This window comes from Protomyctophum parallelum (assembly GCF_964188405.1).
Source record: "Protomyctophum parallelum genome assembly, chromosome: 13".
Classification (NCBI taxonomy): Eukaryota; Metazoa; Chordata; class Actinopteri; order Myctophiformes; family Myctophidae; genus Protomyctophum; species Protomyctophum parallelum.
Genome location: NC_139708.1, coordinates 48,808,219 through 48,832,749, shown reverse-complemented (window position 1 = coordinate 48,832,749; position 24,531 = coordinate 48,808,219). Strand labels below are relative to the sequence as shown.

At 42.9% G+C, this 24,531-nt stretch overlaps 1 protein-coding gene across 1 annotated transcript; it reads right to left on the bottom strand.

Annotated features, from left to right (window-relative positions):
- Window positions 1-211: 211 nt before the first annotated feature.
- Window positions 212-23,839, bottom strand: LOC310868736 (uncharacterized protein; the record flags this gene model as incomplete). Its single annotated transcript, XM_083779196.1, has 14 exons — window positions 212-333; window positions 604-1,246; window positions 3,632-3,701; window positions 4,015-4,123; window positions 4,273-4,489; window positions 5,846-5,991; window positions 7,397-7,490; window positions 8,949-9,033; window positions 9,540-9,675; window positions 10,187-10,297; window positions 20,146-20,256; window positions 20,391-20,525; window positions 23,525-23,657; window positions 23,783-23,839. The coding sequence occupies 14 exons, from the start codon at window positions 23,837-23,839 to the stop codon at window positions 212-214; spliced, it is 2,169 nt and encodes a 722-aa protein (XP_083635322.1).
- Between the last annotated feature and the right edge of the window lie 692 nt (window positions 23,840-24,531).

Here is a 24,531-nt window from a genome sequence, read left to right as displayed (position 1 = left end):
TCGGCTGATTTTCAAATCAGTCATCACGATGGCTTCAAGGCCCGCCAAAACACATTTCAGTCGACTAAATCAACTGTAGATTTAGTCGACTAAAACTAGACACAACACCAAAACATTCCGGGTGACTAAAATGTGACCAAAACTAAGTTAGAAAGCTATAGTATATATTCAAGAGACTACGGCTAAAACCTAAAATGAAAGTGAGTGTGGCTCAGATGGACTTGTTCCTGTACGTGTTGTGGAGGTCCTTGAGGGTCAGGTATCCCCCGGTGGTACCGTGGGGGTGCTCCACCGACACGGAGGAACCCCAAATACCTGCAGCGTTGTCGGGCGCTGCAGGAGGCCAGGCCACGTAGCTACCACCACCACCACCATCGCCACCACCGCCACCACCACCACCACCGACCTGCACCGGCTGGGGGGCGGTCGGAGAGGGAATGGGAGGAGGAGGAGGAGGAGGAGGAGGAGGAGGAGAGGAGAGGAGCGAAGAGCGGAGATGAAGAGGGAGAATGAGCGTGGCGCCGCCGGACTCCTCCTCCTCCTCCTCCTCCTCCTCCTCCTCCTCCTCCTCCTCCTCCTCCTCCTCCTGATCTTTTGTGCTGCCGAAGCCGGAGTCCGGGCTCTGGGGCGGCGCCGCCGCGCGGCGCAACAGCACCTCGTAGGGCGAAGAGGAGGAGGAGAGGGCGCGGGAGGAGAGGGCGGGGGAAGGGCAACGGGTGAGGCGGAAGGTGTGAACTTCGACGGCACTGTGAGGGGTGAGGAGGAAGTCATCCTGGTAGGTGAAGTAGACGGGGCAGGCCGGGGCCGGGCAGGGACAGAGGTCGGAGCTAGGGGCCGGGCAGGGACAGAGGTCCGAGCTAGGGGCCGGGCAGGGACAGAGGTCGGAGCTAGGGGCCGGGCCCGGACAGAGGTCGGAGCTAGGGGCCGGGCAGGGACAGAGGTCGGAGCTAGGGGCCGGGCAGGGACAGAGGTCGGAGCTAGGGGCCGGGCAGGGACAGAGGTCGGAGCCAGGGGAGAAGAAGTAGTCCCTGTTATGGAGCACCACGTTGGAGAAGCAGGAGGAGGGGGAGGAGGAGCCACTGAGGGGCCGAGGGGGGAGCGTGGCCGTGACGGCGGCGGTGGGGGGGGAGAGGCATGGGGTGGAGGAGGAGACCGGGTCGTCGGACACCTCCACCACCACGACGTGGTCGCAGGACGGGACTGCGAGGAAGTAGCACTCGGGCGCCGCCTGTGGATTCAGCCACTCCTGTAAAGAGAGCGGTTGAGAGGAGAGACATGGCGTTGATGGAGAGCAGTGTTGTTTTAGGCAGCACATTTTTTTTATTTTAGTTTTAGTCATATAGGGCTGTATTTTGCGTGTCTTAAGTACCAGGTCTTATTACCTAACTTGAGTAAACTAAAGACCTGGAGGCGTGATCAATGCCATTTGGCTATTCTGAGTGGCCAAATGGCATTGATCACGCCTCCAGGTCTTTAGTTTACTCAAGTTAGGGAATAAGACCTGGTACTTAAGACACGCAAAATACAGCCCATAGTCTCTTGAATGGTTTTCACTTTTGTCACATTTTTAGTCACCTGGAATGTTTTAGCGTTTAGTCTAGTTTTAGTCGACTAAATGTCATAAGGTTTTAGTCGACTAAATCTGCAGGTGATTCTGCACCCTATTTAGTCTTAGTTTTAGTCATCGTGGCTTCGTTTTCATTGAGTTTCCATGTAGTTTTCGTCAGTGAAAAAAGGGAGTCGTGATTTGATGGCCCATGTTTTGGGCAAACGACTGAATGGAAATGTACGCCAAATTGGCAGAATATGTGTGTGAGTGTTTTGGTGCGTTCACACGGGCAGATGCAAGGTTACAGTCTATAACATTCATTCTCCAAAGCAAATCTGACGTTTGTAGCTGCTGCAAAAAAAGTCGCAACGCTACAATAATGTCTGTAATTCACTTAATTTACAACAACATGTTGGAAAGGTTTGAGAGCAAGAGTGTCTGTCCTGTTGTCTGTTTTGTTTGTCTGTTCACACTTGTCATTGTTTAACTGTTTTTAGTTTTTTCATGTTCATCACATTTACATGTCTTTTTTATTATGTATTGTATGTGGAACATTTACATTGCCTGTCATTTTATATAACTGAACTACTCATTATCATTGTCGATGATATTCTGATGTTGTCATACAAAAAAATGCCTAATAAAAACAGTATTAAAAAAAAGAGGATACAAAGCTACAAATAACTTGAACTGGTTTCAACTTCAGATACAAAGCGACAAAGTATATATGCTGTGAATGCTTTGCATCTTTGCATTGAGCCCGTGTGAACGCAGCATTTGGGGGGCCTGGGTATTAGAACTTGCAACAGTCAAACCCACAGCAAGAGGCTATAGGCCTGCTTACAGATGTTACTTCCTGGTGTCTTCACTGGTTAAACTGTGGTTGTGCGTGCGTGCGTGCGTGCGTGCGTGCGTGCGTGCGTGCGTGCGTTCGTGCGTGCGTGCGTGCGTGCGTGCGTGCGTGAACGTGTGTGAGAGAGAACGAGAGAGTGATGTGATGTGTTTCTTTTCTTTCTTTTTTTTTAAGAGTAAAGAGAGCCTACTGTCAGCTGTCCAAATATTATTAAATTAAATTTCAGAATTGCGTGGCACATCTATATGCACGAAATGGCTATGTTCACAGACTTCTGTGTGCGGCCTAGAGGAGCATCTGAGCATGTGCAACACCATACACCATACACCTTACACCTTACATGTGTCCTTTGGGAAACCTGGCCATTGTCCATAGCAAATTTTGATTTTAGTTTTAGTCATTAGTCTCTTGAATAGTTGAATAGTCATTTAGTTTCAGTCACATTTTAGTCACCCGGAATGTTTTAGTGATTAGTCTAGTTACTTATACTGGATCTCTTGTCCACTAGTCTCTTCCTAAGAAAATTGTCTAGTTTTTATTTGTTGATAAAATCGACAGTATATTTAGTCATAGTTGTAGTCATCATGGCTTAGTTTCCATTTAGTTTTCGACCAGGGGAAAAGGTAGTCGACGAACATCTTTCGTCATTGTATTAGTCGACGAAAACAACAGTGTCATGGACAGCTTGTGTTAAAATGACAGAAGCTTGACGTAGTTTAATTGTTGTGGTCAAACTGAATCATACCTTAAGGTTTCCTCGTAGTTTGTTGTGGTCAAACTGAATCATACCTTAAGGTTTCCTCGTAGTTTGTTGTGCTCAAACTGAATCATACCTTAAGGTTTCTTCGTAGTTTGTTGTGCTCAAACTGAATCATACCTTAAGGTTTCCTCGTGGTTTGTTGTGGTCAAACTGAATCATACCTTAAGGTTTCCTCGTAGTTTGTTGTGGTCAAACTGAATCATACCTTAAGGTTTCCTCGTAGTTTGTTGTGGTCAAACTGAATCATACGTTAAGGTTTCCTCGTAGTTTGTTGTGGTCAAACTGAATCATACCTTAAGGTTTCCTCGTAGTTTGTTGTGGTCAAACTGAATCATACCTTAAGGTTTCCTCGTAGTTTGTTGTGGTCAAACTGAATCATACCTTAAGGTTTCCTCGTAGTTTGTTGTGCTCAAACTGAATCATACCTTAAGGTTTCCTCGTAGTTTGTTGTGGTCAAACTGAATCATACCTTAAGGTTTCCTCGGTGGAGCGTGTGGAAGTACTTGGATGGATCTGGGACCGGTGTTCCTTTGCAAAGCCTGCAAGAAACGGAACGGATCAGAAACATATAATGGCTTACACAGTTGTTCAAACAAAGGTCTGTGTATTTTAAACACATACACATACGAAAACATACACATAGGAAAACAAACACATAGGAAAACAAAAGCGTGCATAGATACTTGGACTTAGCACGCATGGACAAACATGCACGCACGCGCACACTCGCACACACACACGCACACACGCACACACACACACACACACACACACGCACACACGCACACACACACACACACACACACGCACACACGCACACACGCACACACGCACAAACGCAGCTATACTGACCCTGGGTTTGAGCGAGCCTTGTACAGAACAATCAGGGTGACGGTGAAGACGGCGCAGAAGGAAAGTCCAGCTGGCAGCAACCAGGAAACCACGTCTCCAGCTGGAACTACTGTATTAAAAAACAAAACACATCATATGTAGGACCCTTAAGGGTCCATTTGGTTCCTATATACAACTATCATTTAGCTGCGGGGACGGAACCCCCTGGAACTCCCTCAAGGACCCCTTCTTAGGGGGGTAAATAAATCACGTGCTTACTGTATTCACCTCTGCTCCGCGCCACGCCACGTCGTCGTCCCCCCCGGGCTGGCGGCGTCTCCCAGGAGGCCGTGGGACTCCAGTCGCTCCAGGAGGAGCTCATGGCGGTTCCGACATGCTCCGGCTTCACCCTCACCCTGGCCTGGTAGCGTCCTGCCTCCTCCTCCTCCTCCTCTATCTTCAGCGCTCGCTCTGGCGTGGGCAGAGGATGCACCTCCTGCCCAACGTTGAGAGAAGGTATTATGGTTTAATAGTAGCCTACAATGTCAGGAGACTGGAACTCACCTATGCTTTCTATGGCATATATCGTATATAGGCAGCTCCCGGCAGGATGCGCCGGGAGAAACTATACACACTTACAATCTGTAGACATTTTTAAACCATTCTGACCTGAGATCAGATTCATACGATGGTTTCCACTGGACACACACTGGTCTGATTGACCCATTCTGACCTGAGATCAGATTCATACGAGGTTTCCACTGGACACACACTGGTCTGATTAAAGCACAGCTCAAGACCCACTTCTACAACATTGCTTTTAATTGATCTTTTATTATTTTTGTTATTCATGTTCTCACTGTACTGCATTACTGCTTGTTTTTTAATGTCTTTGCCTTGCTTTTCTTTTTTTTCTCCATTGCTCTGTAAAGCACTTTGAGCTGCATTTCATGTCATGAAAGGTGCTATACAAATAAAGTTTTATTATTATTATTATTACACGCAGATGCAGGACATGAGACTAATTCATTAGAGCGACAGAGAGGGAGAGAGAGGAGTGTGTGTGTGTGTGTGTGTGTGTGTGTGTGTGTGTGTGTGTGTGTGTGTGTGTGTGTACGTGTGTGCGTGTGTACGTCAATTTAACAAAGGTGCAGACGATCAGAAATCAGCAGAGAGTGAGTGACGCGTCGTTTGCGCTATACTGTATGCCGAATTGAAGTGGACTTTTTCTCTTCTCCCTGGAAATAAAAACGCCTGGGTTTCCGAGGCTATGATGTCAGTGGGCTCCCAACACGTTTTAGCCCCGTTACCCCGAAAAGAGACATTTAGACGTTTCCCCACTGGATCCAAACTTGTGAAAATAGCAGATCTTACAAGCTCACTAACGTGCCGCTTCGCACCACGTTGTGAGCTTGCAGATGGGCTATTTTCACTACTTTCTTAAATATTAATTTTTTTTCTTTAATTTCTTCATGACATCACTGAAAAGAAAACCTTTGGAATTCATTCATGAAAAGTTTTGCTTTTTTGGGAATGTTTTTTGAAAATGTTTTGAAATAATCATAATTTAAAGCCAAATGTAGGAAACAAAAACTACGGTCCCCGACCCACAAATGTGTCCTGACCCGCAGTTTGGCAACCAGTGTTGTACATAATATAATAATATATATATAATAATATATAAGTTAAAATGAAGTGAGAGACGGACATATAGACACTCAAATTCACGCACACACCCACACCCACACCCACACCCACACCCACACACACACACACACACACACACACACACACACACACACACACACACACACACACACACACACACACACCCACACACACACACACACACCTCCCATGCTTGGTGGTGATGTTTGATCTGGACTTCGAAGTGGAAGCGGTCGATTAACGCTGAGCGTGGAACCCCAGGATCCCAACCGACCACGGTCTCGTTAACGCCACAGCTGATGTTGGGGGAACTAGGAGGATGCATCTTAACTGTGCACACACGCGCACGCACACACACACACACACACACACACACACACAGTACACACACAGTACACACACATTTTAACCATTTATTTATGTCCACACAAAGGAGATGCATACAAGCTGGACACAAACATTATAAGTGCAGTAAAGGTTACATTTACAAAATCATGGCACGTGTTTCCATGCTACAATGTGTGGCATGTTGGCTCAGTTCTTTATCTATAGGGGGTTTAAAGTAAATAAAATACTAATAATAATATTTATCAATATGTGGCATGTCAGCTCAGTTCTTTATTTATATCTATCTATATCTATAGATAAAGATATAAACATAGATATGGTTTAAAGTAGCAGCGTCTCCATATGTGGCGTCTGCCAATTATAGCAAGCAGAGTCACTGCAATACTTTGACCAGCCTTTTTGGGCTTGTTGAAACCCTCTAACAACCAGTCTGTGGGTATAGTATGCCCTAGCCTGCCAAATATAAAGACAAATAGTCTGGCCCAGCTCTGAGATGGTACATGTATGTACAGTAGAAGTGGTTGGTATGGTCATAAAGGCTTCCTCTATAGGCTGTGGTCAAAGGTACAGGCTATCTGTAACACGGACTCTTTCCTGGTTATCACGGAGTTGAAACATGGATGGAATGACACAGGAATGTACATCCATGAGGATGCGTGATATTTGTACTTTATTGCTACGAGTTCCACTATTCCATGATCTCTCACACACGCACGCACGCACGCACGCACGCACGCACGCACACAATCAGGATGACCGTCTCTACAATTACGACATTACATTACGATTACGATAGTGACAAAATTACAAAATCCCAAAGTATCTTAAAGGAGAATTCCATACTAAAAGGCTTTCTTACCTTTCTTTGTAGTTGTTACGTCCCCACCAAAGAGGTCTAGGTGTTATTTTGTGCAAAAGCTCCTTATTGCCTATTTCCCCTACCATAAGCCCTAAATGAATTGCATTGGATTGAATGGGAATTGAATGGGGCTATGGGGTGTTGTACTAATTCGCTTATTTCCATCGCTCAAAATTATAATTATTTTGTATATATCCTCTCTTCATAATGTAAATAATATCCCAAGCGGCACACTTTACTACTTCTTTCGATAGAAATAAGCGAACTAGCATAACACCCCATAGGCCCATTCAATTCCCATTCAATTCAATGCAATTGATTGAGGGCTTATGGTAGGGAAAATAGGCAATAAGGAGTTTTTGCACAAAAAAACACCTGGACCTCTTTGGTGGGGACGTAACAACTACAAAGAAAGGTATGAAAGGTAAGAAAGCATTCTAGCATGGAATTCTCCTTTAAAGTAAATAAAACAAAATAAAAGTAGCCTAGACAGCATAATACTGATGATGAGGTACAGGCTATACTCACTGTGTTCTTCTGGCATGTAGTCGGTCAGTTTGTCCACCGTGCGGTTGTTACACTGGACCTCGATGCTGGGCATCCTCTCATAGAAGGTGAAGGCCTGCAGGGACAATAACACATTTAGACCCCATTCTGACCTGAGATCAGATTCATACGAGGTTTCCGCCGGACACACACTGGCCCTGATGAACCCATTCTGACCTGAGATCAGATTCTAAAAATGTCAAGTCGCTCTTCGATTTTTCAAAAATAGCAGACCTACAAGCTCGTATCGCGCCACTCGGTGGCGCGATATGAGCTTGTAGATCTGCTATTTTTAAATAGCTAAAGCATAACATGATGCTAACACCAAAATGGGTGCCCGTTCAGAATGGGTTAAAAAACACCTTTCTCCCTTTGTGTGAGCCACTTCATGGGCAGACTGAACATACTGAAGACGCTTGCTTGTTGTTGTTGTTGTTGTTTGAATAAAATAGAATGTCCATTCCAGGTTGGTTCAGGTGTTAAATTAAAGTTGTTTATCTCTCTTCCTTTACAGGGATGCAAAAAAAACGGGGAACTCAAACTTGTAGGATAAAACAAATAAAAGTACACAAAATCTTTCAAACAAGCTGCAAGGTCAAAAGACTGTGTGCTTGCCAGTCTGTCACGCCCCTATTGTGACATACAGTTCCTTATAAGGTATCCTGCAGTGGGCATCATTAGTTTACACAACACCACCACCAGAGGGCCAATAAATAAATAATATCATTGAATATAAGGATTTGGCTCCTACAATTCTACTAATGTTTTATAAATCCTGAAAGTTTTCTGAAAAACATTTTCATGTCAAGGACCCCCAGAAATATATGTAATATGCCGCCGACCCCCGTCTGAAAATATGTTGTTCCAGGGACCAAAGATTTGAGTTAAAAACGGTTCGCTCTGAAAGAAAGTATATTCAAAGATTTGCACCACATTTTCACGATTTTTCAAAAATAGCAGTCCTACAAGCTTCGCGCTATACGAGCTTGTAGATCTGCTATTTTTCAATAGCTAAAGCATAACATAATGCATAAAAGAAAACACCCTGTCAGGTGAAAAGGAGCGACTTGGGCCCTCATGAATGAAGGAAGCAATAAGCATGAGTTCAAGTTTGGTGGAGGGTGTGTAGAGCCCAGGATCACATTATTAGATCATTGACACAGGGGTGAAAAATGGGTTACAAAATCGTGGGATAAAAATTATATAAAAAAATAATATATATATATATATATATATATATATATATATATATATATATATATATATTGTTTCCTAACAAACGTAGATTAGCGTAGACAAGGAGCATGTCCATATTTTACAACCAATGACAATATTGGTCCAGACACACAGTATGCATTGCACGTGACCTTTTACACTAGTCTGTAGTTGCATAGTGACTTACTGTTAGGACCTTTTACACTAGTCTGTAGTTTCATAGTGACTTACTGTTAGGACCTTTTACACTAGTCTGTAGTTGCATAGTGACTTACTGTTAGGACCTTTTACACTAGTCTGTAGTTTCATAGTGACTTACCGGTATGCGTGACTTCTTTTCAAAGACAAAACTGCAGCTTCGAACTGAGTCTCCAACACTGGCCTGTTTTAGCTTACAGTTTCTCCTAGAGAACGAATGAATGAATGAATGAATGAATGAATGCAAATCAATGCAAATCAATGCAAACAGCTGATTCTGACCACATTACTGGGAAGCTACAGTAATTTATACTTTGTCACATGACGGTGTTTATTGCTTTTATTGTTGTTATTTTGTGTGTGCGTGTGCGTGTGCGTGTGCGTGTGTGTGCGTGCGTGCGTGTGTGTGTGTATATAGCCTATGATATAATATTACCTACAATATATTTCCGTATTCCGTAACAGTCCTCAATTTCATAGTCAATAAAGACCGCCACCACCCATACAAAATCAGAAGACAAAAAAAAAACTAAAACTAAATATTGGAGTCATTAGTCATGTAATTCACATTTTGGCTATTTAGAATACTTTATTATAACAAATAGATGAACAATTTTCCAACTATTATGTGCAGTAATTAAGGGAGCTAATTAGGGTAGCTACAGGGTATAGTTATAATTAAGGGGCAGCATGACAGCTACAGGGTCCTTACGTGACATGGCGCATAGAGTCCGTAGCGGGCTGGTAGTACTGCTTGGTACCGAGGAGCCAACAGTCTCCTGGGTCTGCCTGAGAGACGCTCCACCCACAGCTGATGTTGTTCACAAAGTCGTTCACACACGACAGTCCTTGAAGAGGACAAACAGCAGCAGAGACAGAGACAGAGACAGAGAGAGACACAGAGAGAGACACAGAGAGAGAGAGAGAGAGAGAGAGAGAGAGAGAGAGAGAGAGAGAGAGAGACAGAGACAGAGACAGAGAGAGACAGAGACAGAGAGAGACAGAGACAGAGACAGAGACAGAGACAGAGACAGAGACAGACACAGAGAGAGACAGAGAGAGAGAGAGAGAGAGAGAGAGAGAGAGAGAGAGAGAGAGAGAGAGAGAGAGAGAGAGACAGACAGAGAGAGAGAGACAGAGAGACAGAGACAGAGAGAGACAGAGACAGAGACAGAGAGAGACAGGGACAGAGACAGAGACAGAGACAGAGACAGAGACAGAGACAGACAGAGACAGAGACAGAGAGACAGGTTATTGCCAGGTTTGTCCTGCTTGAACGGAGCTGAATATAGAACAAATTATTCAGGCATCCAATCGCCGACTATAAAAACCAATACAAAAAACGTCCGTGGACCATACCTGGGAGGGTGTTGTGAGAGTGAACTGAGTTCGCCGAGAACAGAAACGCCAGGAAATGCAACGACCACCACAGGAACTCCATGGCGACGGCTTCCATGTGCCTAGTAGGAACTATAACGGAAAGGACACAGCGGAAAACACGTCATCGTGAGAGCATTCTATATAGTGACCATTTTAGACTTTAATAGGGACTTAAATATGAAACGAGCAAAACAGGTAAATATTTTCCGCTAACTGGCACTGATGAAATGAGAGGAAGTCAACACACTGTCTGGTGCCAGAGACAGCATTTGCGTCGAACAATGCCAAGGACACTGGTACAGATCACTGGTACAGGGCACTGGTACAGGGCACTGGTACAGTACACTGGTACAGGTCACTGGTACAGTACACTGGTACAGTACAGGGCACTGGTACAGTACACTGGTACAGATCACTGGTACAGTACAGGGCACTGGTACAGTACACTGGTACAGATCACTGGTACAGGGCACTGGTACAGATCACTGGTACAGATCACTGGTACAGGGCACTGGTACAGATGACTGGTACAGTACAGGGCACTGGTACAGTACAGGTCACTTTACAGCTGCCTTTTACATGCATGCACAGAGATACTGTATGTTTAGAATAATGAACATCTTAGGTTTAAATAATAACTGCATTGTGGAACTACCGGTACATATTTTCAGATGGGGGTCAGCGGCCAAATACAGATAATTAATTGATAATATAATAATTGACATGGAAAAGGTTGAGCACCGCTGACATAGAAACATAGGTTTTTCTGATTTTTTTTTTTTTAATATAACCTACTACTACTACTAGTATTATTATTATTATTATTACTAACGCTGATACAATGTTTGAGGAACCACAACAAAATATATTTTACTCCCGTTAACACAAGAGTAACAATGAAGAACACGTTGAAAGTGGAACTTTAACATCGGAACAGATGAAACTGACGTGTATAAACATCCACATCTAGAAGAAAAACCCAGAGTTAAGGTGGTTGCACACCGGCCGCGTTTTTTGGAAAACCAATGGAGAAACGCTGCTTAAAAATCCGAATTTGCGCTCGGTGTGTGGAGACCTTTAGACCTTGATATAAGCACCATGGTACCATGTACCATTGGCCTAAAAAACGAATCCAAATCTGCTGTCAAAATCATTCAACACTGGGCTGCAACTGTAGCAGTAAAAAAGGTTTCCTGGAAATATATATCCGCTGAGTGCTTACGGTAAATGTAGTGCATACTGTACACAGGGCTGCCATATTTCAGAAAATGTCAAGAGTGAGACTCTATAGTGTGTTAATGCAAAAACATTGGCCTTTTTTAACGTTGATATTTAACCTTAACACTGATGTCTTCACCTCCATGCCAGCTGCTCTCCCTGCACTGACGGCCTCCTCATGCTTAAAGTAGAAATTAAAAAGATTGTACCTTTTTGTTTTTACAAATAAATACATTTATTTATAAAATGTAAATGGGTCCTTGACATGAAATAGTTCAATGACATGATCTGATGCAGGACAATATTATGTCACTATGACAGAAAGAGAAGATGGGTCTGGCCACATTCATTCACCCCATAATCTCAGTGGAAATTGGGGAATATGAACAATCTGCTCTCACTGGGTTCCACACATAGATATTAATATAGAACATTACATGAACAATCTGCTCTCACGGGGTTACACACATAGATATTAATATAGAACATTACATGAACAATCTACTCTCACTGGGTTTACACACATAGATATTAATATAGAACATTACATGAACAATCTGCTCTCACTGGGTTCCACACATAGATATTAATATAGAACATTACATGAACAATCTGCTCTCACTGGGTTCCACACATAGATATTAATATAGAACATTACATGAACAATCTGCTCTCACTGGGTTCCACACATAGATATTAATATAGAACATTACATGAACAATCTGCTCTCACTGGGTTCCACACATAGATATTAATATAGAACATTACATGAACAATCTGCTCTCACTGGGTTTACACACATAGATATTAATATAGAACATTACATGAACAATCTACTCTCACTGGGTTCCACACATAGATATTAATATAGAACATTACATGAACAATCTGCTCTCACTGGGTTCCACACATAGATATTAATATAGAACATTACATGAACAATCTGCTCTCACTGGGTTCCACACATAGATATTAATATAGAACATTACATGAACAATCTGCTCTCACTGGGTTCCACACATAGATATTAATATAGAACATTACCTGAACAATCTGCTCTCACTGGGTTACACATGAACGAATCCACTGCGGCTAAGCGGGAACCCCAAAGCATTATTTAGAAAAATAGCAGATCTATACAAGCTCATAGCACGGCACTTCGGATTTGAAAAATCGCGAAAATGTGGTCAAAAAACGATTAGGATTTAGAAGACTTTTTTTTTTTTTTACTTTTTTATTCGTCTCAGTCCTAAATGTTCAACAGTATATAGCCCAGTGAAATGCATCAAGGACACCAAATCTAAGAAACAAGACAATGCTACTGCGAAATATCATCACCACCGGTAAGCCATACAGCCTGGCTCACCAGTTAAAAATGACTGCTGAACATGGTCACAACACTAGAGGATCAGCCTCTGGAAACATAAGAATAAGAATAACACCAAAATCAAACTGTCTCAAAAACACTGGTATATATATAGGGCAATAATTCTCTGGAATGCTCTGCCCAAAAACAACTTATATCGACAATAAATAACAAAACTACTTTCAAAAGAAATGTCAAACGATACCTTGCCAATTTGTCAAGTATATAACTGATTTGAGTATTTGAGTTTATTAATAGTTTTTATCATGTGAATTTGTTTTTGTATTTTTAATTGAGTTTTTCCTGTTTTAATGTGAATTTGTACTTGTACATCTGTATTGTATTTGTGTTATTTAGGACCCCAGGAAGACTAGAGGCTCTTTCATGTGTCTCTAATGGGGATCCTTTAATAAACATAAACATAAACATAAACAATAAATACTAATAGATAAATATAATAACCCTACCCGGTTGGATAGATTCCAGTCAGCGCGCGTAGCCTACAGGTGGCCTCCTGTAGTCATACTGTGCTGTTCTCATCCCTTCTGGTTCTTCTGCTCTGATTTCCTGTTCAATGAACTATATGAGTAACACCCCCCCCCCCCCCCCCCCCTAGCTCCTACCACCGCCCCCCTTCCTCTGTCAGAATGTCTCACTCTTATGCGCTCTGCTTTTTTTGAATGAGCAATGTTATAGTGAATATAATATCACCACACGATTATGATTATATCACATGATTATATCACCACATGCCAACTTCGGAAACAACTGTATATAACCCATTCTGACCTTAGATCAGATTCTAAAAAATGTCTTCTATACATCCTGACAGTGTTCTGATAAAAAGCTATGTGTTTCTGTGTCAGTCGTTCTTTGATTTTTTTCAAAAATAGCAGACCTACAAGCTCTTAGCGCGCCACTCGGTGGCGCGCTATGAGCTTGTAGATCTGCTGTTTTTCAATAGCTAAAGCATGACGTGATGCTGACACCAAAAGGGGTTCTCACCCCAAAATGGGATAATCAGCAGAAGTGGCCCGGGCCGTGGCTCAGCGGTCCAGGCACAATCCAGCCTGGCAGTGAAGGCCGCGGGTTCGACTCCCGACGGCCTTCACTGCATGTCTGTCACTCCCCCCCCCCCCCCCCCCCCCCCATCTCTCTCCCCCATTTCCTGTCAGCCTATACTGTCTGTCCCTCTATAAAATAACATATAAAACAAAGTGTGTTTTACACAGAATTACTGTACATGCGAATGACATGACACTGTACGGGTGTTGCATTTTTGAAGATCAGTGAGAAATTCTACGCATGTGTGAAGCCCACCAAATGGGACACGTGCACATGCAGCAGCGCGCGCACACACACACACACACACACACACACACACACACACACACACACACACACACACACACACACACACACACACACACACACACACAGTTGGTGTAGTAGTGACTGTAGTAATGGTACGGAGGAGGGGGTGTGTGGGGGAGGGGAGCCGTAGAGAGCGGAGGTGAGGAAGAGAGAGAGAAAGAGGAGGTGTAGTTGTTGACACAGTTTTGCGGTGCCCCAAAACGCTCAGAGTCTGTTCCTGAACGACAAGACGAAAAAGACCACAGTGGTGATGACGCAGGCGGCGGGGGGGGGGGGGGGGGGTGGGCGTCAGGGGCTGGTCTTGGTGTTGAGATGTGAACAAACAAAAAGATCAGTGTTGTTTTTCTTTACAGAAAACATTTCCGATTTTATAGTTTTAGTCATAATAGTCTCTTGAATGGTTTTAATCACATTTTATAGTCACCCGGGAATGTTTCAGTGTCTAGTTTTAGTCGACTAAATATCATAACAACTTACAATTTACAATTTAGGCATTTAGCAGACGCTCTTAATCCAGAGCGACTTACATTAAGCAAGGACAAAAAAGCATGGGAATACATCACATGAAAGCATTTATCATGAAACATGCGTAAGCTAAGAACGTAACAGTGGAATATCTATATAATGAAACTATACATACTATACTATGCTATACATATGTACTATGATGTGCTATGACTACATACAATGCAATTCTAGTGCTGTCTACATAACATGCTATAAATCTGTATCAAATGCTATCTAAGTCTACAGAAATGCTATCTAAGGGGGTAGGGTAAGTGCTATGGGCCATGATGGAGTCTGAAAAGGTGGGTTTTCAGACTACGGCGGAAGATTGGGAGTGATGCTGCAGTTCTGACTGCAATGGGAAGTGCATTCCACAGTTTTGGAGCCAGAAGGGAGAAGAGTTTGGTCGACTGAATCTACAGTTGATTTAGTCGACTAAAATGTATTCTGGCGGGCCTTGATGCCGTCGAAAGGCCTAATTTTACACTTGCTGAAAATAGCAACAATGTCACAACGCGTCACTTAGATCTGCTATTTTCAGCATGCCAACCAAGTGTAAAATGACTGGATCTCTTGTCCACGAGTCCCACTTAAGACACGCAAAATACAGCCCATTGTCTCATGGATTCATGTTTGTTTTGTGAGAAAGTCCATGGTGCCTAGTTGCTCTTTTTCCAAAGAGTATCGACTCCGTTTCTCCAAGATGGAGAGACAACTTTTGGTATGTTAACTTGACGGTGACTTGTGAAGTTCTGTGATCTTTCAATCCTCCATTTTATCATGATGAGAGATTTTAAGAGAGCTGAATCACCACCGAAAGGAAACAAGTTACAATCACTGGCAGACTTCATGTCATTTTTTAGCAAAAGGCCGAAGCACACCTCAGAAGGCTATAGTGACAGGTGCGTATAGGCCTATAGGGCAACAAATGTTGCTCTAAAGAGCAACATTTTTAACAGGTTTTCTGACAGTGTGCGGGACCCTTCTTTGTTTTTCAAAGATAACCTTTTTAAGACTTCATGTCATTAACATATCTGTGTCCATTTCGTCGACTAATGCGATGACCAAACATGTCTACCTTTTTCCACTGACGAAAACGAAATGGGAACTAAATTAAAACTATGCTATGATATGACTAAAACTAAATACATTGACAATGTCGTCAACAAATAAAAGCTACCCTAAAATGTTAGGTAGGGACTATAGTGGACAAGAGATCCAGTATAAGTCATTTGACACTTGCGTTGCGTGCTGAAAATAGCCAATCTACAAGCTCACAACGCAAAGTGTAAAATCAGTCATTACGACGGCATCAAGGCCCGCCAAAATACATTTTAGTCGACGAAATAAACTGTATAGATTTAGTCGACAAAAACTAGACAAACACTAAAACATTCCAGGTGACAAAAATGTGACCAAAACTAAATGAAAACTATTCAAGCGGTACTATGACTTAAAGGGATAGTTCAGATTTTTTTAACTTAAGTTGTCTGAAATACTTGCCATTAATGTAGTGGTTGCAACTGTATTAATTGATTGCCCGAGTCCCGTGGTGGGAGTTCTGCTCTGGTTTTAGTGAATATTAAGTAGTTCCGGGTCATTTTGTGGGGGGCACAGGGGGCCACGCAGTAAAAGTTAATGAATCCACAAAACTAACGTTATTTAATATTTCTAAAATATTAGTGCAACTTTCGTTCAACTTTGACCCCTCCATCACATGGAACTAGTTATTGGGCGTAGTGATATGGACACAAAAAACATAGTTCTGTGTGATAGAGGGGTAAAAAAAAGAACGAAAGTTGCACTAATATTTTAGAAATAGGTCAACAATACAAATAACGTTAGTTTTGTGGATTCATTAACTTTTACTGCGTGGCCCCCCCCCCCACCCCACAAAATGACCGGAACTACTTGATATTCACTAAAACCAGAGCATAACTCCCACCACGGGACTCGGGCAATCAATTAATACAGTTGCAACCACTATATTAATGGCAAGTATTTCATACAACTTAAGTTAAAAAAAATCTGAACTATCCCTTTAAATCAAAATTTGCTGTCAAAAGCAACACTGTAGCCCAGGCCGTAGCGTAACGGTCTGGGCACCGGACTGGTGATCCAGTCGCGGTGTGCCGCGGGTTCGACTCCCGAACCCGACACGGCCTTTACCGCATGTCATCCCCCCATCTCTCTCCCGTTTCCTGTCAGCCTACTATCTGTCCCTTAAAAAATCAATAAAAGGCGTAAGCCGCAAAAAAAAAATCTAAAAAAAAAAAAAAAAAAAGCAACACTGTAAACGAAAAGAGGACCTAAAACTGAGCTCCCTTAAGGAACCCCCTGCACGCCCCCCCAGTGGTAGAGGTGAGGAATCGAGGATATGGTGCGATTATATATACCACTTATTATCTGACCCAGATAGGGACCTATAAGCCATGATAAAGATGCACAGTTAAACCATTTTGGGGCGGGAACCCCTTTTGGTGTTTTAAACATTATGTCATCATTTAGCTACTGAAAATAGCAGATCTACAAGCTCATGCGCTATGAGCTTGTAGGTCTGCTATTTTAGAAAAATCGTGAAAATGTGGCCCAAATGTTTGAATATTATTCTTTCACAGCGAACATTTTAACTCAAGTCCTTTGCTTCTGAGGGGGTCCCTGAAACGACATATTTTCAGATGGGGGGGGGTCGGCGGCCAATTACATATTATCTTTTGGGAGTCCTTGACATGAAATTGTTTTGAGAAAACTCACTGTCGGGATTTAGAAGACATTTTGTAAAATCGAACTTATAGGTCTGAATGGGTTAAACCACAAAGCCCTGAATTTGCTCAAAAGGATATATATCATGATGACCTTATGAAGACAGGGACGTTCACACATAGACATCAAAGGGGGCTTCTTTCCGCCCCCTGCCCTTTTACCCCGTCTGTAAAACAACTGCCCTCTCCAGACCACGAATGCAGCATTTATACTATGGTGCAAAGAAATGAAAATGCCTCTCCTTTCCTTTCCATGCCAGAAGGCAGCGTTCAGGATAATTGCTTTTTTTTCCCCGAAGTCTCCTGAACTTGAACGTTTTGTGTTGAACTAATTTGTTTATAAATCCATGTCGTTGCACCGACCGCATCTCCGCTAGCTAAAGAGTGCTGGGTTGCGCCCTGAAAATAGCTGATCTACAAGCTCTTGTGATCTTGTATATCTGCTATTTTTGTCCAAATTAAACGGATTGAGAATCAGCGTTCTAATGGGGGTCCGAAATCAGAAAACGAGAAATTAGATTTACACTCTATAACATTCGACACATCAGAGCCTTCCTCACCCAGGAGTCAGCCCAGCTCCTTATCCAGACTTATCAAAACGTTGACTATTGTAACTCCCTCCTTACTGGGCTATACCAGCATGCGCACTTCCCAATCCTCTCCCAATTGATCCAAAATACCGCCGCTCGCCTGGTCTTCAACTAGCCAAAGTTCTCGCATGTCTTTCCCCCGTTTCTCGCTTCTCCACTCCCTCCATTGGCCCAGTACAAAACTCTGACGCTATAGCCTTCAAAGCAATCAAAGGTATATGGCACCCCCATATCTTGCAAGTCTGATCGGACCTTACAAACCCTCCCACGCGCTCAGATCAGCAAACGCAGGGAGGAAGTACCTTCACAAAAAGCTCTGTGACAATGCTCCATATAATACGTCACAAACTCTTCTCCCTTCATGGCTCCAAAACTATGGAATGCACTTCCCATAGGAAGCAGACTCACTCCCAATCTCCCGCCGTAGTCTGAAAACCCACCTTTTCAGACGCCATCTTAGCCCAGCCAGCGTGCTTTCTGGTCTAGAGGGGGCGGGTAGCCTGGCCTGGAGTGGTGCCATGTGAATGAAAGGTTGCAGTTTAATGACACATATTTTAATTAGTCAACCACAGAGACCACAATATATTTATAAATTTTTATTATTTTTGAACCAAACTACAAACTAATCCTTCTGACAAAGAAATCAAATCTATTCCATGAAAACGATTCAGTTATATCAAATCAAATGAATGGCACGGGAGAGACACATTATTTAATAGTCCGGCCGGCTGGGAATCAAACAGGGAGCTTGTTAATCAAGGCAGTGCGCACATGTGGTTTGTGCCCCAGTAAGCACTTGTCATTCCACCATAACATGTTTTTTTAAGAAATACAGAATTAGGAGTGAAGGTTAATTCTACGGTCCTTGGTGGTATGTGCAGTGCACGTGCACGTGTGTGTAGGTGTGGTTGTCACAGAGAGAGTACATGGACTAGTATATGCATGTGCATATAGAGATGTGTCAGTAAGTCTGTGTGTGTGTGTGTGTGTGTGTGTGTGTGTGTGTGTGTGTGTGTGTGTGTGTGTGTGTGTGTGTGTGCGTGCGTGCGTGCGTGCGTGCGTGCGTGCTGTGGTCAGGGGTAGGAAGCGGCACCTCATTTTGTGTTTTCCATTTCTTTCAGCAGCTTGTTCAGCTTCTGGTTCACGATGTTCCTCTCTGTCCATTGCACTACGACACACAGCCAAGACATGACAAAAACATGACAAAATGACACGTGAGACTGATAATATATAACCCAAACAGAACCAAATGGAACCTCCATGTCAGAGCCTCATGTCAGAGCAGAGCAGAGAACAGAGGGGCCAGACGGCAGAATCACATAAAAGGGAAAGTTTCTTTTCCAACCAAGGTTCATGTTTTAGGTTGTTATTAGAGAAAGTAAAAGGTGACTGTTTTTCATTTGCTGCTTAGTTTCGTTTTAGCGTTTTTAGCTATTTTTGACAGGGGGGGCGGGGGGCATTCGAACAAGTGGCTAAATATGAGCCCCTAACCCTAACCCAAAGACTGTAAAAATGGGACCCAATGCCTCCTCCGACTTGACACTCAGCAGCATCAAAGGGTTGGATTGGGGGGTCAAATCTACTAACCAAATGATTCCCGAGCGCGGCGCACGCTGCAGCTCACCGCTCCAAGAGATGGGTCAAATGTGCAGAACAAATTTCACTGCGGTAACGTTTGTGACAAATCATACAACTTTGACTTTGACTCCATACATACAACTACAAACAGCCATGGTATCGCTGAGAATATCTGGGTTGTAATGCCAACTATCCTGTCTCGTACGGAAAGCTATGAAGTCTCTCACGAGGAGCTTAGTAGCCAATAGCTAATTTAAACTTTAGCTGTTGAAAAATAGCAGATCTACAAGTTCATAGTGCGGCACCAGAGTGCCGTGCTATACGAGCTTGTAGAATGTAGATCTGCTATTTTTTGGGAAATTGTGAAAGTGTGTGCAAATCGTTTTTTAACTCAAATATTTTTTACGCACCAGTGCACCACGGACACATTCTATTTCAGAAAACTGTCAGGATTTGGAAAACATTTTGTAGATGTATAGACTCCGGTCTTAATGGGTTACGGTCGGACACTGACATGGGTCACATGGTTCCATTATGACTCACTCATTTCATTAGTTCTGCGTCCGTGCCAGAGCTGTGGGTCTGTGTCTGGGGCGGGCAGAGAGTGCCTGACGTAGGACGCCTCGGCCTGGGACGTCCACGTCACAGAGGAACCTGCAGATGGAAGACAAGATAGCAGAGCTGTGGGTCTGTGTCTGGGACGTCCACGTCACAGAGGAACCTGCAGATGGAAGACAAGATAGCAGAGCTGTGGGTCTGTGTCTGGGACGTCCACGTCACAGAGGAACCTGCAGATGGAAGACAGAGATAGCAGAGCTGTGGGTCTGTGTCTGGGACGTCCACGTCACAGAGGAACCTGCAGATGGAAGACAAGATAGCAGAGCTGTGGGTCTGTGTCTCGGACGTCCACGTCACAGAGGAACCTGCATGATGGAAGACAAGATAGCAGAGCTGTGGGTCTGTGTCTCGGGACGTCCACGTCACAGAGGAACCTGCATGATGGAAGACAAGATAGCAGAGCTGTGGGTCTGTGTCTGGGACGTCCACATCACAGAGGAACCTGCAGATGGAAGACAGACAGATCCAGTGGACGGAGTACAGTGGAGGAAAAAGTACTTGAATAATATTCAATACTGCAGTATAGAAATACTCTAGAAATGTACTTAAAGTAGCAAAAGGAGAGTACTCATTATGCAGAATGTCCCGTTTCAAGTTTGCCTATATACACTTCGCCTTTTGAAAATAGCAGATCTACAAGGTTGCAATGCGTCGCATCGCGACACATTGTGACCGTGTAGATCAGCTATTTTCAAAAGGCGAGGTGTATATAGGCCTGAAGTGTAGTTAATATTGCAGGCCTATGTTTTGTAATAATAATCAAAATAAAGACGTAACTAGTAACTTAAAGTTTTCAAATAAACGGAGTGGAGTAAAAGCACAATATTTGGATCTGAGATGTAGTGGAGTAGAAGTAAAGTATTGGGAATTGTACGAATTGTATCAATAGGATACTTATACTTTCCACCACTGACGGAGGAGTATTTATTTTATTTTTTTGTACGCATGTACAGTAACTGCACCAATCTAGTGTCTAAGATTCCGTTTAGAGAATATGCATTTTTGTCTGGCTACTTTCATTTATTTTTCCCATTCAAGGTCTAATAGTTTTTGTTATCAGTGTATTTAATATGCCATAATATTGCTTGTGCTTATGGTGAGTACATGATTAAGCAGAGGAGCAAATGTCATCAATGGCTCTCTTTTTACTGTAGCCTTCATTGAGAATGAGCAAGCTAACGTAAATAAATGACACCTAGGTCAGGGGTTATTCACAAAATCTGGGAATACATTTAATTACCAAGAATTTTCTTCACCAATGTGTTTGTAAGGGTGTCTAGTAACATATCCCACATTGGTTTCTATTCAACCACCCCAAGGGATTTATTTCACAGCAAATGTAATGCTTGGAATGGATTCAGAATCATCAAAACCCCCTAGTTTGACATGTCACATGCTACTTAAAGCATAATGAAATTTAGAACATTTTGCCTTATTGGTTATGACGGTACCCCAACTTTCAGCAGCTGTCAACATTTCCCCTTTGGTGGTGAAATAGAAACCGATAATGTGGGATGTGTTGGTAGAGACCTTTACAAAACACATTGGTGAAGAAAGTTCTTGGTAAGAAATATATTCCCAGATTCGACATTAATCTGATCTGACCATTATAGCATTTCCTTGCGTCCTGAATCTCCTGATACAAGGGCATTCCAAAGTGCTTTTTTTAAAACAAGAGTGATGTGAACAAACTTTTACCATAAGTACAAAAAGGTAATTAAGTTAAGTGACAAGTACACCCTGAAAAGAACACACATGGAAAACAACCAAACATGAATAATTCAACAGGTAAAAGTGGGTTCAGTTTCAGCTACAGGGCATTTTCTTGTACTGTTTTTTTGTTTTTTCAGGCTTGTGGCTAAAAGCTGTACCTAAAATACGGTAGATTGAGGCCATAATCTAAATCAATAAACACAATAACGTCATTGACTTATTTTCATTGTGGTTCTTGGCTTCTTGCAGTAAAAAAAAAATAGAAAGGTGAAAGGTGAAAATGACAAGATGGCCATGAAGTGGCCAAAAGTCACATATATTTATTTACCACAAAAAAAAAGAATACCTCGACAAATACTTTCTGTAAGAAGGCAAGACTTCGCCACTTAAAACTGCCATAAAACTGACTTGGTTTTATTGTAGCCTGTTTTTTTAGCAAACAATGGCAGCTTGTTTCATTGTATGTGTTGTATTATGACATAGAATGTTTCCACTGTTTTTCACTTTAAAGCAGTGGTTTTCATGAGAGCGTAAAATGAAACCGTTTCATTTGACGATCAAGAGTTACATTTTTGTTAAACATATGCATTAGTTAATTTATAAGAAGGGGCACGGTGGCACAGTTGGTATAGTGCTGTCGCCTCACAGCTAGAAGGTCCTGGGTTCGATTCCCACTCGGGGCGCTGTGGGTGCTGGCGGCGTGTTTCCTCCTCCGCGTCATCAGTGCCCATACCCGAAGGCGGGGTTGGCGAAAGGGCCTTTCTGTGTGGAGTTTGCATGTTCTCCCCGTGTCCCCTAGGGTAGGTACCCTCACAAAAACATGCAGTAATCCTGGTCTCTAAACTGCCTCCCCCTGGCCAGCCGGGACGCCTGATGGAGGGGAAAGGAACTGGTTGGAATAACGTGTTCCTTCCACGTGCTACGTCCAACCAGGGAAACTCCCCCCTGTCAGGTGTAAAGGAGCAACTTGGACATTCAAGCATGAAGGAAGCATGAGTTAAGTCCGTTGCTCTCCCTAGGTTGGCGGAGGGTGTGTAGAGCCCAGGATCACATCACAGGATGATTGATCAGTGCTATTGAACACGTACCCTTTACATCTGTGTGCTGTTTCGAAAATATTGAACCAATGAAAAAGTAGTATAAACCGCTTGGGACAAAACCTCTTAACTCCATTGGACCCTCAAATACGTAAAACTGTCTAGCTATAACTCCACCACCTTTTCCCCCACTCATAGTTAAACAATTGACAATATAAAGTCACAACACCAACTTTGATGAGGGAGTATTGCTTAAATTTGTTTTCAAATACGGTTTTCTTAATTTCCTGAAAATGTTATATTGCAAATAATGCAAATAATAAATGCCTGCATCTTCATCTCTTCATGCAGCCCTGGGTAGAGGCAACACAGCCTAGTTGTCAAAGATTATATGGATCACTTCTTCCAGTCCACAAAGCTGCCACATTTCTGTTATTCAATGGAGCCCTCAGCTCTTAATTCTTTGGGACAACTAGGACACATCATCATTATTATTAATCATGGCTGATTAATAAACAGAAACTTTAAAAGCTTATACAATAAGACATAGTAACCTGGAAATGTGTTGTTTCGAAGACAGTGGCCCAGGCTGTGGTAGCTGCAGTGTGGGGCCGTGAAGCTGGACTCCAGTTCAGTATAGTGAGGCAGAGAGAGGGGAGGCACGGTGGGACATTCTACTTTCATCACCTACAAGGACAAGATGCACAACAAGACATACAGGACAGTAAAACACAGTAAACATAACACAACTTTGTTTTATAGGCTTTAACCCGACTTAAGACAAATCTGCAATAACTTTTTAGGGCACTAACCAGAGCTGGTTTCGTCTCTTGTTGGCCCAGGGCCAGGGGGGAGGAGGGTGTAGCCATACTTCAACCGCAAGAGAAGCGAGAGGAAAGCATGTATGGTCTCTTAGGTGACGGAAAGGAAAGGTGTTAAAATTCTATCGAATGCACGTGACGTCACCACACAGAAAAGAGCAGGTTTCGAATAGTGTTTTGAAATCATGGTTTTTAGGCTTGTCACATAACTGATAACTCACATTTCACCATGTTTGAAGAGTTGCCAATTAATGGCTTAGTTATCACCACAAACATAACCAGATTGCAACCTTGTTATAAGCGAGAGGAAAAATGCAATTGCATGCATTGCCACAGGTTCGGTATTTAAACACAAAATAACTTAATGATCCACATTTTAGACGTTTGTGGGTTCCTTGGTGGTGATCACCTGAAATTCAGATATCTCAAAACAAAGCTACAAAACGTAACTTCATTCCTCCAAAAAAGAAAAAAAAGATTAGTAGGCCTACAAAGCTGTCAAAACGTGCCTAATCAGTAATCACTAATCAGTCTAACTTTATAATTGGCAAATATTCGGTCCAGATGCACTTCACTTACCTGTGGCAGGAATATAAAAACGAGCCCGTTTGAAGAACCCGTCGTCCTGCAGTGAAACTCGACCCCACAATGTTGGACAAATGGGATTAATGATTCATTCAGAGCCCACGCGATACGCAGAGCGACGCCTCTATACCGTCCTGGACAACCGATAGTAGGCG